At 43.3% G+C, this 19,686-nt stretch overlaps 2 protein-coding genes and 1 long non-coding RNA gene across 9 annotated transcripts in view; 2 read left to right on the top strand and 1 right to left on the bottom strand.

Annotated features, from left to right (window-relative positions):
• xrn2 (5'-3' exoribonuclease 2) overlaps nucleotides 1-9,343 on the top strand; it is a 46,792-nt gene extending 37,449 nt beyond the window's left edge. For 2 of the 5 annotated variants that reach the window (XM_075458604.1, XM_075458602.1), the window contains 3 exons: nucleotides 5,225-5,285; nucleotides 7,846-8,041; nucleotides 8,821-9,343. In XM_075458604.1, the coding sequence (XP_075314719.1) occupies nucleotides 5,225-5,285; nucleotides 7,846-8,041; nucleotides 8,821-8,883 (320 nt within the window). In that variant the 3' untranslated portion in view covers nucleotides 8,884-9,343. Of the gene's footprint in view, nucleotides 1-5,224; nucleotides 5,287-7,845; nucleotides 8,066-8,820 lie in introns of all 5 variants that reach the window. The other 3 variants (XM_075458603.1, XM_075458600.1, XM_075458601.1) reach the window with 2 other exon arrangements.
• A 125-nt stretch (nucleotides 9,344-9,468) lies between these two features.
• nkx2.4b (NK2 homeobox 4b) lies at nucleotides 9,469-11,773 on the bottom strand. 2 transcript variants are annotated; one of them, XM_075459425.1, is made up of 3 exons: nucleotides 11,348-11,771; nucleotides 11,036-11,242; nucleotides 9,469-10,562 (listed from the first exon to the last, which is right to left on the bottom strand). In XM_075459425.1, exons 1-3 carry the CDS (start codon nucleotides 11,697-11,699, stop codon nucleotides 9,913-9,915), a joined length of 1,209 nt encoding a protein of 402 aa, XP_075315540.1. In that variant the 5' UTR covers nucleotides 11,700-11,771; the 3' UTR covers nucleotides 9,469-9,912. The 2 variants fall into 2 exon arrangements, with proteins under 2 accessions (XP_075315540.1, XP_075315539.1); XM_075459424.1 differs by having other exon boundaries at nucleotides 11,036-11,773.
• LOC142375416 (uncharacterized) lies at nucleotides 10,932-19,137 on the top strand. Of its 2 annotated transcripts, none has more exons than XR_012768951.1 (5): nucleotides 10,932-12,626; nucleotides 12,742-12,854; nucleotides 14,588-14,857; nucleotides 17,142-17,211; nucleotides 17,333-19,137. It is a non-coding gene; the product is annotated as an uncharacterized LOC142375416 (long non-coding RNA). The 2 variants fall into 2 exon arrangements; XR_012768952.1 differs by having other exon boundaries at nucleotides 10,933-12,626; nucleotides 14,689-14,857.
• Nucleotides 19,138-19,686: the final 549 nt, after the last annotated feature.

Below are 19,686 nucleotides of genomic sequence, written 5' to 3'. Positions count from 1 at the left end.
TTTATTTCCCACATGATGGGGCAGCCCAGGGTCACAGAAGGTGTGTTTATGCCACACGTGTTCTTTTTGAAGCAAGATAAAGCAGAATTTCTGAGGTTTTGTTTGTCCAAACTGTTTGTCAGCGTCTTTTGGGTGCTTGACTCCTTCCAGGTTGACATAGAACCTGATGCTGCTCCTGTGGCCCCAAGGAAATGCAGCGTCATATCTTTAACTGTGTTTTCATTAGACTATTACTCAAACATTCATTTAATTTAAAAGAGGTCTGTTTATCCCTAAGATGCTGCGTTTCCCCCCACATGCACTGCAGCACGACCATTGTTGTTCTCAAGTTGGAACCTTTCATACAAGTCAAACATTTAACTTATTGAGCCACGTATGAAGACGAGTGGATGATTATACAAACACTTCTTCTTCATTTGTACCTTTATGACGGTCTTTCTGAGTTTAAGTCTCTTTACAAACAAAGGGTTTCGGACAGTGAGTCCTGTATGAGCAGGGCTCCTGAACCACTGCAGTATCAGTGTTTTTATTTGTTGTTGCTCTGAACAGATGTTTCCTACAGTAGAGTGGATGATGACAAATTTAATTTCAGATGAAACCTGAAGTAAAAGATGGCTTAAGGTTTCATTTATTGCTGTAAAGTCTGTTTTAATCAACTCTTTAAACGTGGAAACAGCTGCACAGTTCTGGAGAATAACTGCTGGCCTTTTCATTAACAGACGGGGTAACCCACCCTGAGTGTTTACTTTCACCAGCTTTACTCCAGAAACATCAGCTCTGGCTTCTTTGGCCGGTCATTTCCACCAGCTTTACTCCTGAAACATCAGCTCTGGCTTCTTTGGCCGGTCATTTCCACCAGCTTTACTCCAGAAACATCAGCTCTGGCTTCTTTGGCCGCTCATTTCCACCAGCTTTACTCCTGAAACATCAGCTCTGGCTTCTTTGGCCGGTCATTTCCACCAGCTTTACTTTAGAAACATCAGCTCTGGCTTCTTTGGCCGCTCATTTTCACCAGCTTTACTCCAGAAACATCAGCTCTGGCTTCTTTGGCCGGTCATTTCCACCAGCTTTACTCCAGAAACATCAGCTCTGGCTTCTTTGGCCGGTCATTTCCACCAGCTTTACTTTAGAAACATCAGCTCTGGCTTCTTTGGCCGCTCATTTTCACCAGCTTTACTCCAGAAACATCAGCTCTGGCTTCTTTGGCCGGTCATTTCCACCAGCTTTACTCCAGAAACATCAGCTCTGGCTTCTTTGGCCGGTCATTTCCACCAGCTTTACTCCAGAAACATCAGCTCTGGCTTCTTTGGCCGGTCATTTCCACCAGCTTTACTCCTGAAACATCAGCTCTGGCTTCTTTGGCCAGTCATTTCCACCAGCTTTACTCCTGAAACATCAGCTCTGGCTTCTTTGGCCGGTCATTTCCACCAGCTTTACTCCTGAAACATCAGCTCTGGCTTCTTTGGCCGGTCATTTCCACCAGCTTTACTCCAGAAACATCAGCTCTGGCTTCTTTGGCCAGTCATTTCCACCAGCTTTACTCCTGAAACATCAGCTCTGGCTTCTTTGGCCAGTCATTTCCACCAGCTTTACTCCTGAAACATCAGCTCTGGCTTCTTTGGCCGGTCATTTCCACCAGCTTTACTCCTGAAACATCAGCTCTGGCTTCTTTGGCCGGTCATTTCCACCAGCTTTACTCCAGAAACACCAGCTTTGGCTTCTTTGGCCGGTCATTTCCACCAGCTTTACTCCAGAAACATCAGCTCTGGCTTCTTTGGCCGGTCATTTCCACCAGCTTTACTCCTGAAACATCAGCTCTGGCTTCTTTGGCCGGTCATTTCCACCAGCTTTACTCCTGAAACATCAGCTCTGGCTTCTTTGGCCGGTCATTTCCACCAGCTTTACTCCTGAAACATCAGCTCTGGCTTCTTTGGCCGGTCATTTCCACCAGCTTTACTCCTGAAACATCAGCTCTGGCTTCTTTGGCCGGTCATTTCCACCAGCTTTGCTCCTGAAACATCAGCTCTGGCTTCTTTGGCCGGTCATTTCCACCAGCTTTACTCCAGAAACATCAGCTCTGGCTTCTTTGGCCAGTCATTTCCACCAGCTTTACTCCTGAAACATCAGCTCTGGCTTCTTTGGCCGGTCATTTCCACCAGCTTTACTCCAGAAACATCAGCTCTGGCTTCTTTGGCCGGTCATTTCCACCAGCTTTACTCCTGAAACATCAGCTCTGGCTTCTTTGGCCGGTCATTTCCACCAGCTTTACTCCTGAAACATCAGCTCTGGCTTCTTTAGCCGGTCATTTCCACCAGCTTTACTCCTGAAACATCAGCTCTGGCTTCTTTGGCCGGTCATTTCCACCAGCTTTACTCCAGAAACATCAGCTCTGGCTTCTTTGGCCGCTCATTTCCACCAGCTTTACTCCAGAAACATCAGCTCTGGCTTCTTTGGCCGGTCATTTCCACCAGCTTTACTCCAGAAACATCAGCTCTGGCTTCTTTGGCCGGTCATTTCCACCAGCTTTACTCCTGAAACATCAGCTCTGGCTTCTTTGGCCGGTCATTTCCACCAGCTTTACTACAGAAACATCAGCTCTGGCTTCTTTGGCCGATCATTTCCACCAGCTTTACTACAGAAACATCAGCTCTGGCTTCTTTGGCCGATCATTTCCACCAGCTTTACTACAGAAACATCAGCTCTGGCTTCTTTGGCCAGTCATTTCCACCAGCTTTACTCCTGAAACATCAGCTTTGGCTTCTTTGGCCGGTCATTTACACCAGCTTTACTCCTGAAACATCAGCTCTGGCTTCTTTGGCCGGTCATTTCCACCAGCTTTACTCCTGAAACATCAGCTCTGGCTTTTTTGGCCGGTCGTTTCCACCAGCTTTACTCCAGAAACATCAGCTCTGGCTTCTTTGGCCGGTCATTTCCACCAGCTTTACTTTAGAAACATCAGCTCTGGCTTCTTTGCCCGGTCATTTCCACCAGCTTTGCTCCTGAAACATCAGCTCTGGCTTCTTTGGCCGGTCATTTCCACCAGCTTTACTTTAGAAACATCAGCTTTGGCTTCTTTGGTCGGTCATTTCCACCAGCTTTACTCCTGAAACATCAGCTCTGGCTTCTTTGGCCGGTCATTTCCACCAGCTTTACTCCTGAAACATCAGCTCTGGCTTCTTTGGCCGGTCATTTCCACCAGCTTTACTTTAGAAACATCAGCTCTGGCTTCTTTGGCCGGTCATTTCCACCAGCTTTACTCCTGAAACATCAGCTCTGGCTTCTTTGGCCGGTCATTTCCACCAGCTTTACTCCAGAAACATCAGCTCTGGCTTCTTTGGCCGGTCATTTCCACCAGCTTTACTCCAGAAACATCAGCTCTGGCTTCTTTGGCCGGTCATTTCCACCAGCTTTACTCCAGAAACACCAGCTTTGGCTTCTTTGGCCGGTCATTTCCACCAGCTTTACTCCTGAAACATCAGCTCTGGCTTCTTTGGCCGGTCATTTCCACCAGCTTTACTCCAGAAACATCAGCTCTGGCTTCTTTGGCCGGTCATTTCCACCAGCTTTACTCCTGAAACATCAGCTCTGGCTTCTTTGGCCGGTCATTTCCACCAGCTTTACTCCTGAAACATCAGCTCTGGCTTCTTTGGCCGGTCATTTCCACCAGCTTTACTCCAGAAACACCAGCTTTGGCTTCTTTGGCCGGTCATTTCCACCAGCTTTACTCCAGAAACATCAGCTCTGGCTTCTTTGGCCGGTCATTTCCACCAGCTTTACTCCAGAAACATCAGCTCTGGCTTCTTTGGCCGGTCATTTCCACCAGCTTTACTCCAGAAACATCAGCTCTGGCTTCTTTGGCCGGTCATCTCCACCAGCTTTACTCCAGAAACATCAGCTCTGGCTTCTTTGGCCGGTCATTTCCACCAGCTTTACTCCAGAAACATCAGCTCTGGCTTCTTTGGCCGGTCATTTCCACCAGCTTTACTCCAGAAACATCAGCTCTGGCTTCTTTGGCCGGTCATTTCCACCAGCTTTACTCCAGAAACATCAGCTCTGGCTTCTTTGGCCGGTCATTTCCACCAGCTTTACTCCTGAAACATCAGCTCTGGCTTCTTTGCCCGGTCATTTCCACCAGCTTTACTCCTGAAACATCAGCTCTGGCTTCTTTGGCCGGTCATTTCCACCAGCTTTACTCCAGAAACATCAGCTCTGGCTTCTTTGGCCGGTCATTTCCACCAGCTTTACTCCAGAAACATCAGCTCTGGCTTCTTTGGCCGGTCATTTCCACCAGCTTTACTCATGAAACATCAGCTCTGGCTTCTTTGGCCGGTCATTTCCACCAGCTTTACTCCTGAAACATCAGCTCTGGCTTCTTTGGCCGGTCATTTCCACCAGCTTTAATCCTGAAACATCAGCTCTGGCTTCTTTGGCCGGTGATTTCCACCAGCTTTACTCCAGAAACACCAACTTTGGCTTCTTTGACCTGCTCCAGGTTTGTAAAAGTGAGGCTCCGGGCCTTTTCAGGGCTACCTTCAGCCACCTCGGGCTGAACCTCTTAGCCGGCCTGCCCCTATAAACAAACAAGTCCATGGCTCGCAGCTGGTCATCGCCTTGGCAACAGCGAATCTGGAAGAAGCTGCTCTCTCCCTCTCTTTTTTTTCTCCTTTAAGTGTGTCTTTGTGAAGGGCTTGCAGCGACGGAGCCAGGGTACTTGAGCGTCCACAATGCTGCCTACTGAATGCTTATTTCATTTTCTGAACAAAAAATGCAAATGTGGCGCTCCCGCTTTCTCCTGATCTGCATCTCCTCCCATCCTCCACCTCCGCAGCCCCGAGTGATGTGGTGTTTGAGAAAAAAATAAATAAATCTTTATCATGACCACTGATTACTTGTGTATCCATGACAGGAACGAAGCAGTTGTTCTTCTTTCTTTTTCTTTAATCTTTGAGGTTAAAGCTGACATGATTCGGGTTAATTAGCGTCCATTTTGAATGCGAAATGAGTGAAATCATCAAACGGGGGGGATTTTCTCTTCGGTTAAACTCATAAAAGTTGACTAATGTGATGTGAATACGATGCATTTTTACGGTTTTATTGGAGCGGTGTGTTTTTAAGCTGCATATCAGCTCCTCATTCCAGCCTTTACATGCAGCCACTCTGCCTCTTTAACACTTTAAACTTCACGCAGCAGAACCACTCATGGACTTGTGTTTTTGTTCTCCAGATTCCAGTCAGGCCGCTTTGATTGCAACGCCTCCCTCCTTCCACCAGCCACAGTTTCCAAGGTGAGTTTCCACTGGTTTTACCACAGTTTCCAAGCTTAGTTTCCACTGGTTTTACCACAGTTTCCACTGGTTTTACCACAGTTTCCAAGGTTAGTTTCCACTGGTTTTACCACAGTTTCCACTGGTTTTACCACAGTTTCCAAGCTTAGTTTCCACTGGTTTTACCACAGTTTCCACTGGTTTTACCACAGTTTCCAAGCTTAGTTTCCACTGGTTTTACCACAGTTTCCACTGGTTTTACCACAGTTTCCACTGGTTTTACCACAGTTTCCAAGCTTAGTTTCCACTGGTTTTACCACAGTTTCCACTGGTTTTACCACAGTTTCCAAGGTTAGTTTCCACTGGTTTTACCACAGTTTCCACTGGTTTTACCACAGTTTCCAAGCTTAGTTTCCACTGGTTTTACCACAGTTTCCACTGGTTTTACCACAGTTTCCACTGGTTTTACCACAGTTTCCAAGGTTAGTTTCCACTGGTTTTACCACAGTTTCCAAGGTTAGTTTCCACTGGTTTTACCACAGTTTCCACTGGTTTTACCACAGTTTCCAAGCTTAGTTTCCACTGGTTTTACCACAGTTTCCACTGGTTTTACCACAGTTTCCAAGCTTAGTTTCCACTGGTTTTACCACAGTTTCCACTGGTTTTACCACAGTTTCCACTGGTTTTACCACAGTTTCCAAGGTTAGTTTCCACTGGTTTTACCACAGTTTCCACTGGTTTTACCACAGTTTCCAAGGTTAGTTTCCACTGGTTTTACCACAGTTTCCAAGGTTAGTTTCCACTGGTTTTACCACAGTTTCCAAGGTTAGTTTCCACTGGTTTTACCACAATTTCCAAGGTTAGTTTCCACTGGTTTTACCAGTTTCCACTGGTTTTACCACAGTTTCCAAGGTTAGTTTCCACTGGTTTTTTGGGTAAAGTGCATGCTGTAACTGTTTCTGTCTTGATGAATGTGGTTTTCTTCCCAGAAGGATAAAATGTGCTGAGAGCTCCGCATCTTTTCCCCTCAAACTTGTTCGCAGCGAACTTTTTCCGGCCCGTGTGTTCTGTGCTTTTCGTCGCTCGTCTCCATGTTAATCTCCCCGCGGATTCCTGGCTCACTCGGGCTTCCTCCATCAGGTGGCTCTGAAGCTGCTATTGAATTAAGATTTTTTCCCCATCGCTGTAAAACAAATTTCTCTGGAGGAGGTTTGTGCAGCTTAATGAGGCATTACTAATGCTGTTGGCGGCTGAGTCGCTCCCCGCGCCGCAGCCGGCGACTCCGCACAGACCAGCTTTTGATTCTGCCTCTAGACCTCTCCAAAGTCCTAATCAGGTTCCCTGGTTCAACTTTTCAGGCCCATTGTGGCTCTGTGTCACCTCGGGTCAGTAGTTATTAGTGGAGACTGAAAACAGTTTCTTTAACTACACAGGACCAGGCCAAATGAAATGCAGAGGGAACTTGGAGAGGAGGGGATTACGGATTCCAGCGCTCGGTTAAGTCCGGCGCTGGCCAGAGTGTGATATGGTTTGTTAATGAGGGATGGGGCTGCCGCGCTTAGTTTCTTTTCTTCTTATTGTTCCTCAGAAGAGACTTTTAATATCACTGCTGGATCGACACATTGTCCCGAGGCCTTTTTGGAGGACCGCGGCGCTACACCGGGTCCTGCAAACGCAGTGTTTGCTGCAGCCATATGTGAATATGGTTCATTTCATTTCATGCGCATCGATGCTCCTCAGCTCTGAGGAGAGGCCGTTTTATCTCTTTGACGGCTCAATCCCTCGGTAAACGTCGTCGATGGGTTTTTAAGAAGGTCACTTCAAAGCAGAATGATTCGGCCGCTCTGAATATTCCTCAAACTCGAGTTAATGAAATGAACCGAAGGTTTACTTAGTCGTGGATTTGCTGTCGGCGCCCGTTTCCACTCGTGTTTGTCAAAGAAAGAATTGCCAAATAAATCAGTTACTGGTTGAGATGACATGAAAATTTGTGATATTGTTTTTCCCAAATCCCTCAAATAGAAAAAGACCCTCTTTTTTTCTTTTTGAGACGGATTTGAACAGATTTCCTTCTTTATGATTTTATTCTATGTTCTGATAACTACTTCGTTTCTGTTCTTTGTCTGCTTTTAACATGAAAACCTGAAGTTTACAGCATTTTAAACTCACTGGATCCCTTTTAGTAGTGAAAATCTGATTTTTCTATTTCATGATTTAAAAAAAAAATATATAATAATAATCTGTCAGTAAAGTGTGTAAGTTTTAGAATAAATGCTCAAATTCACCAGGAAGTCATTAAAATGATATTTTATCAGCACGCTGGGGCAGTTTATGATGGAGTTTCTGTCAAGAACGAACCCGTTTTAACCCAAGTATGTATTTTACTCTGTGATAAGTCCAAGATAACGAAGTATTATGAAGTGTATTAACTGCACAAACAGGTTCAGGGACGTTTCCGGCTCTCATTCCGAGGTTTCTTTACCCACTTCAGAGGAAAACACAGCCCGGAGCGAAATGTGCGCTTTAAATGAAGACCTCGCCGGGTGCTTAACGGGCGCTAACGGGTTTGATGCGTTTGCAGGCAGCAGCAGCAGCAGCCGCAGCAGTACAGAGGCGGGGGTCACGGTTGGGATCGGGCCATGCAATCGCAGCAGTCGACGTACCAGCAATCCATGAGCCGGGCAGGGGAGGGGCAAGCTACCAGCTACCAGCAGCGCTTTGAACAGCGTAGAGAAGACTGGCACGATCGCCGGGACAACCGGGGGCAACAACCTCAGGTAAACCGGGGGCAACAACCTCAGGTAAACACCTAAAACACCTCAAATCTGCAGCCTCGAGGGTCAAACTGTGGGTTGAGCTAAAGCATAAGTTTGATTATTTTTTTATTTTTTAAGTATCAAGTCAAATTTGTCCTAATTCTTTTGAGTAATTTCAGAAATGATATTATATTAATAATTATTATATAAATATTATTTTCGTGGACATGAAGTCTAAAATTAAAAAATCCTCCTAAATGAGAAAGCTGGACCCTTTTTTTTCTGCCTAGTGACTGAAACACTTTGTGTGCACCTTATTTTTGTGTTGATTAACTGAATGTTTCCCCACATTTGTTCTTTTTTTTTGTATTTATTTTGAAACACTATCAGATATTGACACAGAAATTTTAGCATTTTGACATTAAACACAATCGCTGTGAAGAGGAGATTTGTTGGCAGGTTTTTAGTAAAAGTGCCGGTTTTCTGTAGGTTAGAGAGTTTGAAGACGAGGTTTAATCCCTTTTAAACGGCTCCAGCCGTCTGCAGCTTTTCAGCTGATATTAGCTTGATGGTGACTGAGGAAGTTCAGGATGTGAGATGTTTGGTTGGTTCGGAGTCTGACATGTAGACATAAAAACCCTAAAGTCGGAGATTATGTTCATGTTGATCTTTGTCTCAATGATTTGTGGTTAAAATCTGTGTTTCCTTTGTTAAAATGATCAGTAAGAACTGTTTTAATTCACATCATCAGCTGTGATGCGAGGTAAACTCTGTAAAACGCGCTTCTGCTTGTCTTTCAGGGTTATAACGCCGGCAGAAGTTACCCTCCGCCTCCTCCTTCCAGGCGGTATAACTGGAATTAAACTCAAAGTGGACTTTGGGATTTTATGGGACGGGCAACTTATTTTTAGGGGAAACGATGTCGTTATCTGTCTTTGCTTTCACTGTTTTCTTGTGCAGTGTCGTCGCTCTCCTTCTGAAACAAAGACAAACACGTAACTCTGTGGTTTTTATGAGGAGCGCCTCGTTAAACTCATGAACACTGTTCATTTTTGAGAGATTTCTCCAAGCGGTTCACGTAAAAGAGTGAATTAAAACCTTTTTTTCTGATTGGAATTGTTGTTTTCTGAAAGAATTTGAATCCAACTTACATTTCCTTAAAAAATAACAAATTAAAAACGTGATTGTGATTAAAAAAACTTCTTTTTTCTTTTCAGAAGCAGAGCGACACATTAAGGTCTTAATTTTTCCTGCTCGGTGTTTGATTGGTTATGAATTTTTTGATGGAAATCCTCAAACATTAAAGTTCAGACTGCCACAAAACTGCTGTTTATCCGTATTATTTTTTGCATTTGTTGGTGTTCCAGGTGCCATTTTAGAAACAGAATTTTACATTCAGATTTCAGAGGATAAAACGGAAGCAAAGAGGAAACAAGTGTCCAAAATGGAAATCTTATTTATTCAGTGAAAACAATGGAAAATCAGTGGTAACAAAGGATGCTTCATCGTTTAGCTTTAATTCGTTTAATTCTTTTGTTTTCCACTTTGTTAAACCTGCAATAATTTAGTTCATTCTTTAGATGGAAGCTCGTGCAGTGCATCATGCTCACATTTTGTGGTGTTTTTTTTTTTCACGAGTTTAAAAGCAGCAGCAAATCACATCTTACAAAAAAAAGAGAAGAAAAAGGACAAAAAAATTCTTAATTAACTTTCAGTCCCGGTTCGAGGCGCTTGTGGAGCCAACAGTTTGTTTTTGCACCTAAATCCTCAGAAGCACCGAGTGTCTTTGAGTCCGTGTGCGTAAAGGAAGCGGGGACTTACGCGCGGGAGCTCATCCACCCCGGGACTGAAGCCCCGCGGGCCCGATCCCACCTGTCCTCTTCCCGGTGTGTCTACCAAGTCCTCCCGTACAGTAAATTGGAGCCGATCATGCTGTTGGTGTACTCGATGAGCGCCGCGTCCGTTTGCGTCAGGCTGATCTGACTGTGCATGCCCATCGGCGGACTCGGAGACAAATCCTCCAGCTCCTCCGTGGACGAAAGCTGGTTCACCTGCTGCTGCGGGGTCGGAGTCATGGCCTCGGTCGCGCTGCTCTGCCGGTTCCCGGTGTGGTTGGAGCCGTTTGAGTCGCTCCGACAGCCCTTGCCGTTCTTGGCAAGGACCGGTGAGAGGGAGGAGGACCGCCGGGTGGTCGCGCACACCCCGCTGCCGCCGCCGCCGTCCTGCTGCGGCTGCTGGGCGGGCTTGTCCTTGGCCTGCCGCTTCAGCTTGTAGCGGTGGTTCTGGAACCAGATCTTCACCTGGTTCGGGGTCAGGTGGATCATCCCCGCTAGATGCTCCCTTTCCGGGGCGGACAGGTACTTCTGCTGCTTGAAGCGCCGCTCCAGCTCGTACACCTGAGCCTGAGAGAAGAGCACGCGGCGCTTCCTCCGCGGCGCCGCGTGCAGCGTCACCATGGCCTTCGCGGTGGAGTCCATCCCGGCCAGGCTGCCCACCATCCCGGGCATGTTCATCCCGCCGGAGGCGCCCATGAATCTGGAAACTTGGAGAAACTATAATCAAACTTTGTCTGGAAAAAAATAGTCCTGTTGAAATAAAGCGCGACAATTTAATCCAGAAATATATATTTCATTACATTTATTAACTGAAAGCAAATTCTTTAAAAGTGCTGAAATTTAGAACAAATTACAGGAAATAATTTAATTTCAACTTATTGCGTAAAATTATCCTAATTTTAAGACCAATAAAGCAAATAGTTGTTGATTGATGTTAAAGTTAAATGTGTTCTTTAAATAAACATGAGTGCGTTAAAATAATGTTAATTTGTGAGTTTGATTTTAGCCACAGAGATTAAACATGAAACAGAATTATGGCCCTTTTTTAAAGATAATTTAAATTAAAAAAAAGTTGAGACATAATTTATATTATTGGGTGCAGAAAAGGCCGTTAAATCCTGAGCAGAACATTTCTGCTTTCCACAAACTTTCCTCCGTGCTGAGCGGGAGCTCCACTTACTCGTCGGGTATCGGGGCTCCGGGTTGCTGTACCACGCCGCCGCCGCCCCCCCGCTCCGCACCGTCTCCTGGTAGGACGGCAGGTCTCCGACGTTCCCGATGCCGCCGTTGCAGAAGCCGCCGACGGGCCCGGAGAACTGCGGCATCCCGTGGGACACATGGTACGGCCCGCCGGGTCCCAGCGCGGCGGCCGGGGACGCGGAGGATGCTGCCGGTGAAGAAGAGGACAGGTGGTGATGATGGTGGTGGTGGTGATAATGGTGCAGGTGAGGCGGCTGATGCTGCTGTGCTTGTTGCTGATGGTGCTGCATACCGGACTGAGAGATCTGGGGCTGTCTGTAGGCGCCCAGCGGGGATCCGAGGCTCCCCGCCGCGGGGTCCATCCCTCCGAACCTGCGGTAGCTGTCCTCCATCGGGCTCAAGATGTCTGTAACTGAAAAGGGAGTTGAATGCTTTGGGCTAAAGGACATGTTGCGGGCCCCCCCCGTGCCCTCTGGTCCGGTTGGGTCCCCTGCTGCCTCTGCTGCCTCTGGCTGGATGTGGTGGAGGTCGGTCTGCGTCCCCCTCCCTCCCTCCGGCTTCTTGCCTCCTCTGCAGGCTGGGAAGAAGTCCAGCTGATGGGCAGAAAGAGGAGACCAGTTGCCCTTATCCCGCTGGACTCGCATGGAGGGGCGGAGCGACGCGGACACGGCAGCCAACAAAGACAGTTGGCATGATGGAGGTGAGCAGAGAAACTGCTTTGGACCTTTCCTCTGCTGATGGGGCCCGACTCTGAATTCCTTTAAACTTGCTCACCATGTCGCCTCCTGACTCACTTTATTTATGCGCGTTTTTACTGAAATAACCGGTAACATCACGCAGTTATTGGACACATTAGTTCCCCTAACTTAGTTCTGTTTTCCATCTCCCACCCTCAGACCCCACACAGTTTGGATATTTAGCAGTTTCACTCTGTAAATGTGCTTTAATTGTCACTGTTTCCATCAGCTTGAAATAAATCTCATTTTTCTTGGTTGCTGCTGGTAAAGTTCATCTAATGTTGATCTAAACACAAGTTTCTTCCTTAAAGTGTAATTTTATATTTATTTCGACACATTTTTTGATGGCCTTTCAGATATACAAATGATGCATCTTTTAATGTAACATGAATTTAGGCCTTTTTTTTTATATTCTGTGTTTGAGCTTTGCTTGAAAAGTAGTTATTTTTCTTCTCATTTAAACAGTTTCAGACACTTTTCGTCATATTCTGAGTCTAATCGGTGAAGAAAGAATGTTTTCAAGCGGGACATTTTGGAGCTTTTCCCCCCCCCAACTCAAACTTTTTCTTCTTCACAAATGAAAGAGAAATCGCGCACGTTCCCACAACCCCTAAACAGCCCGAGCAGCCAATCACCTGCTGACCTGCAGCATCACGTCACCTTCGTCCCCTCTGAAGTTTACCGGCAGCTTCTGCGGTTCCCCGGTGAATCGCTGCAGGAGGGACCGCCGGGCACCGGGGCCGGAGCTCCATCCCGGCCCGGAACTGCGTCTGCACGCCGGCTGTTGGAGGGGTGATCCGCGGGGGCCAGAAGCCCGGGGAACACCGGACAGAGGCAGGTTTACTTCAGGACTTTAAAGTGATTAATCATAGTCAGGACATGGTTAAATATGTTCCCACTGCAGAATTATACAGATATTATATCTGCTTATGTTGCTTCTGTTCCACAGGAGCTGATTTAGGTCCTTTTTGACCAGTTTAAGGTCAATGAAGATCACATGCTGCTAGTTTAACTTCTGCAGTTCACTGACAACAAAAAGACCTGAAAAAAGGTTTTTTACAGGTTTGTTTGGGCAGAAGTTTTTGTTCATGTCTGAGGTTGTTAACCGTGAATTTAAGGTCATTATGATAATATATAATTGTATTATATATAGACTAATCCCTGTAAAACAAAAAAAAAAAACAGGCTGCTTTAATAAATTTTTAAAGTATTAGGCTAATTCTCACGGAATATCCTCCTTCCGCCTTAATAATCTATTAATTATAGTTTAGATCGCATTATTAATCATCATTATTTAGCTGTTTATCTGATATTTTTGTAAAATGAATATATAGAAAGTGTAAAAAGTAAAAAAATTTTTTACTGAAATATGACTTATGACGTCACATTGGGACTATTCTTAAGGCAGAGATTCAGTTCAGTGACTTAAAATCAAATTAAACTATATTTACGGGTTTAAAGTTTGTAATATTCTCACTGAGGTGGTTTAAAATGCGTTCCGAGTGTTTTATTAAATCCGTTAAAAATATATCATTTTTAAAGTTTTATCACATTATTCCCAGAACTTTAAATACGTTTAAGGTTGTTTATGATCGCTGACATTTCTGATGAACTCGTTACAACTTTATTGAGTCGAAATTGTATTTTAAAACGGAAACCAGGCTCCGGTTCCAACTGTTCGGCCTCTGCTGACTTTATGTTGGCCTGAATGAGGCTTTTTACGGCGGCATAAAATCCTAATATTCCCCAGGTCAACATGTGGTGTTACACACTCATTTCTCCAGATTACTGAACTGAATTAAACTAAATTTCCCGAAATGATCTTTTATTAATTTCTGAAGGGATGAAACAAACAGTAAAAGTTATTTATCTATTTGCTATAATATAATATAACATATAAATACATTCTATAAAGTCAGACTGATAGTTTTACAGCATCATTTTTAATACTCTTAGTTTATGATTTAGGAATTTAAAGTTTTAATCCAGTAAATCAAGTTTAATATGGAATCATTCCCATAAAACCTTCTGAGTTCATGGGTTAATGATTATTGCTGCTCGTTTCTGTTTCAGACTCTTTATATAAGTGGGTGATTTGCTGAAAAAAGTACCACAGTTTTAAAATACTAAAGGTTAAAAGTACAGAAGTATTACTATAGTGGCCTGAAAAAAGTACTATTTCTTTTTAAAATGCAGCGTGTGGAACACAGATATGATTCTTTTAATGTTTTAGTAAATTATTATAAAGGTTTTTCACATCAAACCATCCTGAAATTTTAAAGTTAATGCATCTGAGCAGCAACTTAAGAGAACTTTGTGCTTCATTTCAAGTCAAATCTTTAACGTTAAACTTTCCATCTGAAGCAGCTGATGTCATTTTTTCTCTAAAATATGGAAAAATAAGCAGATAAGTGTTTTATAAAATGTTTCAGTACAATGTGTTCAAACTAAATCGTGTTTTACAAGTTAAATTCCTGAAATAACGTCACACAGACGGCATCATTGCTCCAAACAAATGTTATTTTCTGCGTTAATGTAACACGCCGTCAGTCTTTAACTCTGCAGAAAATGAAATTCAGTGATTCTGGTTTGTGTTTATCTCCTTCTGTAAGTCAGGTTAATCAACAACAACATCTAAAGTAATTTGTAAGTGTTCTTAATGGAGTTTGTAATTTCATTTCAAGGTTTCATATTAAGTTAAGTGAAGCTTCTTTTGTGGATGTGATGAGTTCAAGCATCACTCTTCTGTTCTGCTGCCGAACAGTCGGAGCTCTGATTGGTTTCTTCCTCTGCAGGATTTCACTGCGCATTCTGAAGCAGCTGCAGTTGTTATCTGCTGAAGAAAAACATTCTTTCTCTGGAAACTGTCCTCACCATCATCTCTGTGTCTGTGCAGGAGAATCATCATCACATGTAGGGTTGGAATTCAGCAGGATTCTTATTCAAGCTAAAGTCCAGAGCTCAACCCAACTGAAACGCTGTGGACAAACACTTTCCCTCTTACAGCAAACCTCTGCTCAGTTTCAGGACTGCAGTGTGGAAACATGAGCTCAGGAATGCGTCGGGTAACTTCTCTACTAAGAGTTTTACGACTTAAATATGTTTTTAGAAAGAAACTGTGACTTTATTTGAAAAAAGAAAGAAAGAAATGCATCTAAAAACTGGATTTCAGGGATTCAAAAGTCATTTTCTTCCAAATATCAAGAAAAGATTCATTAAAGATGTTCAAGAATAATTTTATGAAACCTCAGAAAACCATTAAATTATGAGTTGATCTTAAAAAAGGACGAGACGGGCATTTGAATGCACTGAAATGTGTAAAAAACAGTTATCTTTGCATTTACTGATTATTTGACCAAATAATGAAATCACGGAGTCACATGACAATGCATCCTGCTGTCAGCCCTGAAGCCAGATGTTCGGTCGGGCGATTTGATTGGCTGCCTCCTTTGCTGCTGCTTTAAAAGTTAAATTATGGGAAGCTTGAATGAGAAGTCAAACGGCTGAAATTCTCTGATTCACATATTTTTCTGCTTCTTTGCTCACAGTCAGACATTTTTTTTTTTTTTTGCTGAAAATTAGCCCGTTAAAGGGACAGTTCGCCTCTTCTGACATGAAGCTGTGTAACATCCCATATCAGCAGCATCATTTCTGAACATCTTCTTACCCCCTGCTGCGTCCTGTGAGCAAAATGGTTCTCCAGGAAAAAGTCAGAGCTCACAATCTCTTGGCCCTATTTTCTCTCCCTTCGAACCATTTTGTGATGCAAATCTATTACTCTGTTGAACGCATATTGTTCTGATAAGCAAAACGCTTTATTTTCTAAACCCCAGCCAACTAGCCGGACTACCTTCATCAACACCAAAACGAGGCTGGAACTCTGCTCACAGGACGCAGCAGGGGGTAAGAAGATGTTCAGAAATGATGTTGCTGATATGGGATGTCACACAGCTTCATGTCAGAAGAGGCGAACTGTCCCTTTAAGACCTGCTCTTAACCCGCAGTCCCAGTGTGAAGCATCCAGAGATGCTGCTCTGCTGTGATGAACTCCTAATTTGATCCAGTGAAGCTCATCGTCTGCGCAGGGATTTTTGTGATGCAGGATCTGGAGGAAGGATCTAAAGCTGCAGGCAGCTCACAGCCTCGGATGGCCTCCAGCTTGGTGACAGCGGTTTGTGACTTGGTGTGCAACATGAGCCGTGAGAGGCTTTGCTTGGCGGCCTCTGCGGAGACTTTGCTGCCTTTGGGACTCGTGGGGCTGCTCTCCAGCCTGTTTTTTACTTTTCTTGGCAAAGGTTGTGATCCTCTTGGAACGATGGAGAAGTTCCATCTATTTATTTTGTATTTATTTTGCCGGTTGCAGCTGTGAACTGGCAAACAAACTGGGATGCTCACCGTTTTTTGTGCCCTATAGTTGTGCAAACACATCTGTGATCCAGATAAAAACAGTTTTTATCTGTAGTTTAAAAAGTTTTAAACTGTAGTTTAAAAAGAGTTTTTAACTGTAGTTTAAAAAGAGTTTTTAACTGTAGTTTAAAAAGAGTTTTTATCTGTAGTTTAAAGAGTTTTTATCTGTAGTTTAAAGAGTTTTTATCTGTAGTTTAAAAAGTTTTTATCTGTAGTTTAAAAAGAGTTTTTAACTGTAGTTTAAAAAGTTTTTAACTGTAGTTTAAAGAGTTTTTAACTGTAGTTTAAAAAGTTTTTAACTGTAGTTTAAAGAGTTTTTAACTGTAGTTTAAAGAGTTTTAAACTGTAGTTTAAAGAGTTTTAAACTGTAGTTTAAAAAATTTTTAACTGTAGTTTAAAGAGTTTTTATCTGTAGTTTAAAAAGTTTTAACTGTAGTTTAAAAAGTTTTAACTGTAGTTGAAAGAGTTTTTATCTGTAGTTTAAAAAGTTTTTATCTGTAGTTTAAAAAGTTTTAACTGTAGTTTAAAAAGTTTTAACTGTAGTTGAAAGAGTTTTTATCTGTAGTTTAAAAAGTTTTTATCTGTAGTTGAAAGAGTTTTTAACTGTAGTTTAAAAAGTTTTTATCTGTAGTTGAAAGAGTTTTTAACTGTAGTTTGAAAACAGTTTTAAACTGTAGTTTAAAAAGAGATTTAAACTGTAGCTCAGGACGAGGATTCGGACTCTTTTTTTTTATTCTCTTATCACCAGTATTGTTTAAATTCAGTTTTTTTTTCTGGATTCAGACTTGTTTTTTTATTCTCTTATCTCCAGTATTGTTTAATTCAGTTTTTTTTCTCCAGGCCACTCCCTCTCTGGCGCCTCATTGCTTCACTTTGCTGTTTTTCTGTGATGCAAATGAAACGTGAGGCTCTGCCGTGTTCTTCTTCTGTCTTTATTTCCAGACCCGGTCCTCAGAGTTGCACTGAGCCAAGCACCTGTGGCGTCCACTCAGGTCTCTGATTGAGGCTAAAGGTGGGGGAGACACTTAACTACAACCTCCATTTGTATGGCTCTTTTTTCTTTTTTTTTTTCCCTCCCTCCCCACTTTCACATTTCCTGCCTCATCGTTTCCTTTCATTCCTCCTCTCTGCAGACTCCGGCTCTCTGCCGGTCTCCCCTCAATTTAATCCTCGACTCTCAGGAGGAGCATTAGGCCAAGCAGCTGGGGCCCCTGAGCGTCTCTTTAAAAGGAAGCCCACTCCAGTGGGGGTAGAAGTGGGGGTTGTTTCAGACCACCTGGCTCCTGAAACGGGGATAAATCCTCCAGCGCTGAGGAGCAGGACGGGGCTGCCTCTGCTGACCACAGCCTCTGGACTCCAGTTCCGTCTTTATGTTTTGGGATTAAAAGATGCGAAAGATGTGAATCTGGGGCTAAATTAATCCAAACTTTGAGATGAAGTGAATAGATTTTATGTTTTGATCGATCATTTGATTTTATCGTATCATAAAGTCTTCTAATCGTCCCACTTTTTCATCTCATCTGCAAGAAAAAGGACTCCAGAAAAAGACCCTTAAACGGGCGTTAAAGTGACCCGTCGCTTTTCTCATCGCCCTTTAATCAGGGTTTCATCGTGCTCACACGGTTTACCTCCAGGCGAACAAAGAGGCTCCGCGTTGACGTGGTTACAGGCGGGGGTCAGAGGTCGTGCGTCCAGAAGTGGTCCTCAGAAACCCAGCAGTGTGTCCGCCTGCGGGTCAAGGAGCCGATCCGGCACCACTTGGCAGGCAGAGACGCATTAAGAGTCATGGGAAATATGGAAAACTCACATCCCCGTCTCCGTGCCTGTGCTGCTGTGTCCATCTTTGTGAGGACCAGTTTGAGGTTTTGACCCTGTGAGCAAAGACGTGGAGACGGAGCTTTGAGCACCAGATGGAAGGTTCAAGTGGACTCAAGTTTGGGATCTTTAAATGTTCTTTAATCACGTCACGTATCTCATTATTCAAACCTTCTCCTCATAATGAAGAACACAGAAATGTATGGCTTTGGATCTGCAGGCTGATGATATTTCTGACTTATTGTCTTCTCTCACAGTCCAAATACATGAATGTTGAGTTAACTGGTCGTTCTCATTGGATGTTTGTGTGTTTCGCTGTGTGCCAGGGCCGTTTCTAGCTTTTTGGGGGCCCCTAGTTTGTCAAACAACAACGAGGAGATGTCTAGTCATTTAGATCTATTACACTTTATGAGCAAAACAGGCTCCAGTTCAAATGAAACATCTGATGTTGAACCACTCAGGCAAGTTAAACTGATCAAAAAACAAACTATAACACAAAGAAAACAATAAATAAAACAGACTTTGAGTGTTTTTAAAAAATATTAATGTACAGCGTCCCTTTAAAGCTTGTACCCAATTACAAAGTTATTGGGTACAAGAAGTTTCTGCATTAATTTACACGTTGTACTAGTTAAAGTAATAAAACTAAGAAAAATGATCCACTGCCACAAAATTCTAAAATAATCAACATAATGCCTAATATTTATATATTACTTTTAAATTATTAAATAACACAGCAAACGTAGTAAATTACTCCTAAGTAATGCTAAAATAATGTTAGATATCTGAGAGACAAATTACCAAACGAAACGTTCTGTTTATATCCTACGTTCATTGTTTTTTTTTTAAGAATATGAGAGATAAGTTCAGGACATTTTAATTCTGCTCAGCTGAGGCTGAACATGCAGCCTTTGGGGCCCCCTGGGGGCCCGAAGCGTTCGCCTGTAGCAGGAAGCGGCCCTGCTGTGCACGTTAACCCTTTGGTGGACGGGTGACCGGTTCAGGATGAACTCCACTAATAAAGGCCAAAACAAACTGAAGCAACATTTTAAAGAAGAAAGGACCAGAAATCCTGTAAAACACGTCTGTCTGTTTCTGTTCAATAAATAATGACTCAGTGTGATATCTCATGTGTTTCTGAAGTTGTTTTTAACTCTTTTTAAGAGATGGTGAGGACCAGATCATTCTTTAATTCATTGAAAGAAGCTACGCTTCATTTTTCATATGACTGTAGGCTATGTGCACAGGCATGAATCCGTATACATGCATTTAAAGGGATAGTTCGCCTCTTCCTTTCTCTCCCTTCGTATCACTGCCTGCTGTGTAGACCGTGCAGACCGACAGCCGCGCCTGTTACGGTGTTTAACGAAACGAAATGAAAGGAAAGGAAACAAAAAGAAACAAAATGAAAGGAAACAAAACGAAAGGAAAGGAAACAAAAAGAAACAAAATGAAAGGAAACAAAACAAAAGGAAAGGAAAGCCGCCTGCCGACAGCCGCGCCTGTTACGGTGTTTAACGAAACGAAATGAAAGGAAAGGAAACAAAAAGAAACAAAAAGAAAGGAAACGAAAGGAAAGGAAACAAAACGAAAGGAAAGGAAACAAAAAGAAACAAAATAAAAGGAAACGAAACAAAAGCAAAGGAAAGGAAAGACGCCTGCCGACAGCCGC

The sequence above is a fragment of the Odontesthes bonariensis genome, chromosome 24 (assembly GCF_027942865.1).
Source record: "Odontesthes bonariensis isolate fOdoBon6 chromosome 24, fOdoBon6.hap1, whole genome shotgun sequence".
NCBI classification, from domain to species: Eukaryota; Metazoa; Chordata; class Actinopteri; order Atheriniformes; family Atherinopsidae; genus Odontesthes; species Odontesthes bonariensis.
Note: the sequence above shows the minus strand (reverse complement) of the source record. Positions and strands in the feature narration are given on the sequence as shown.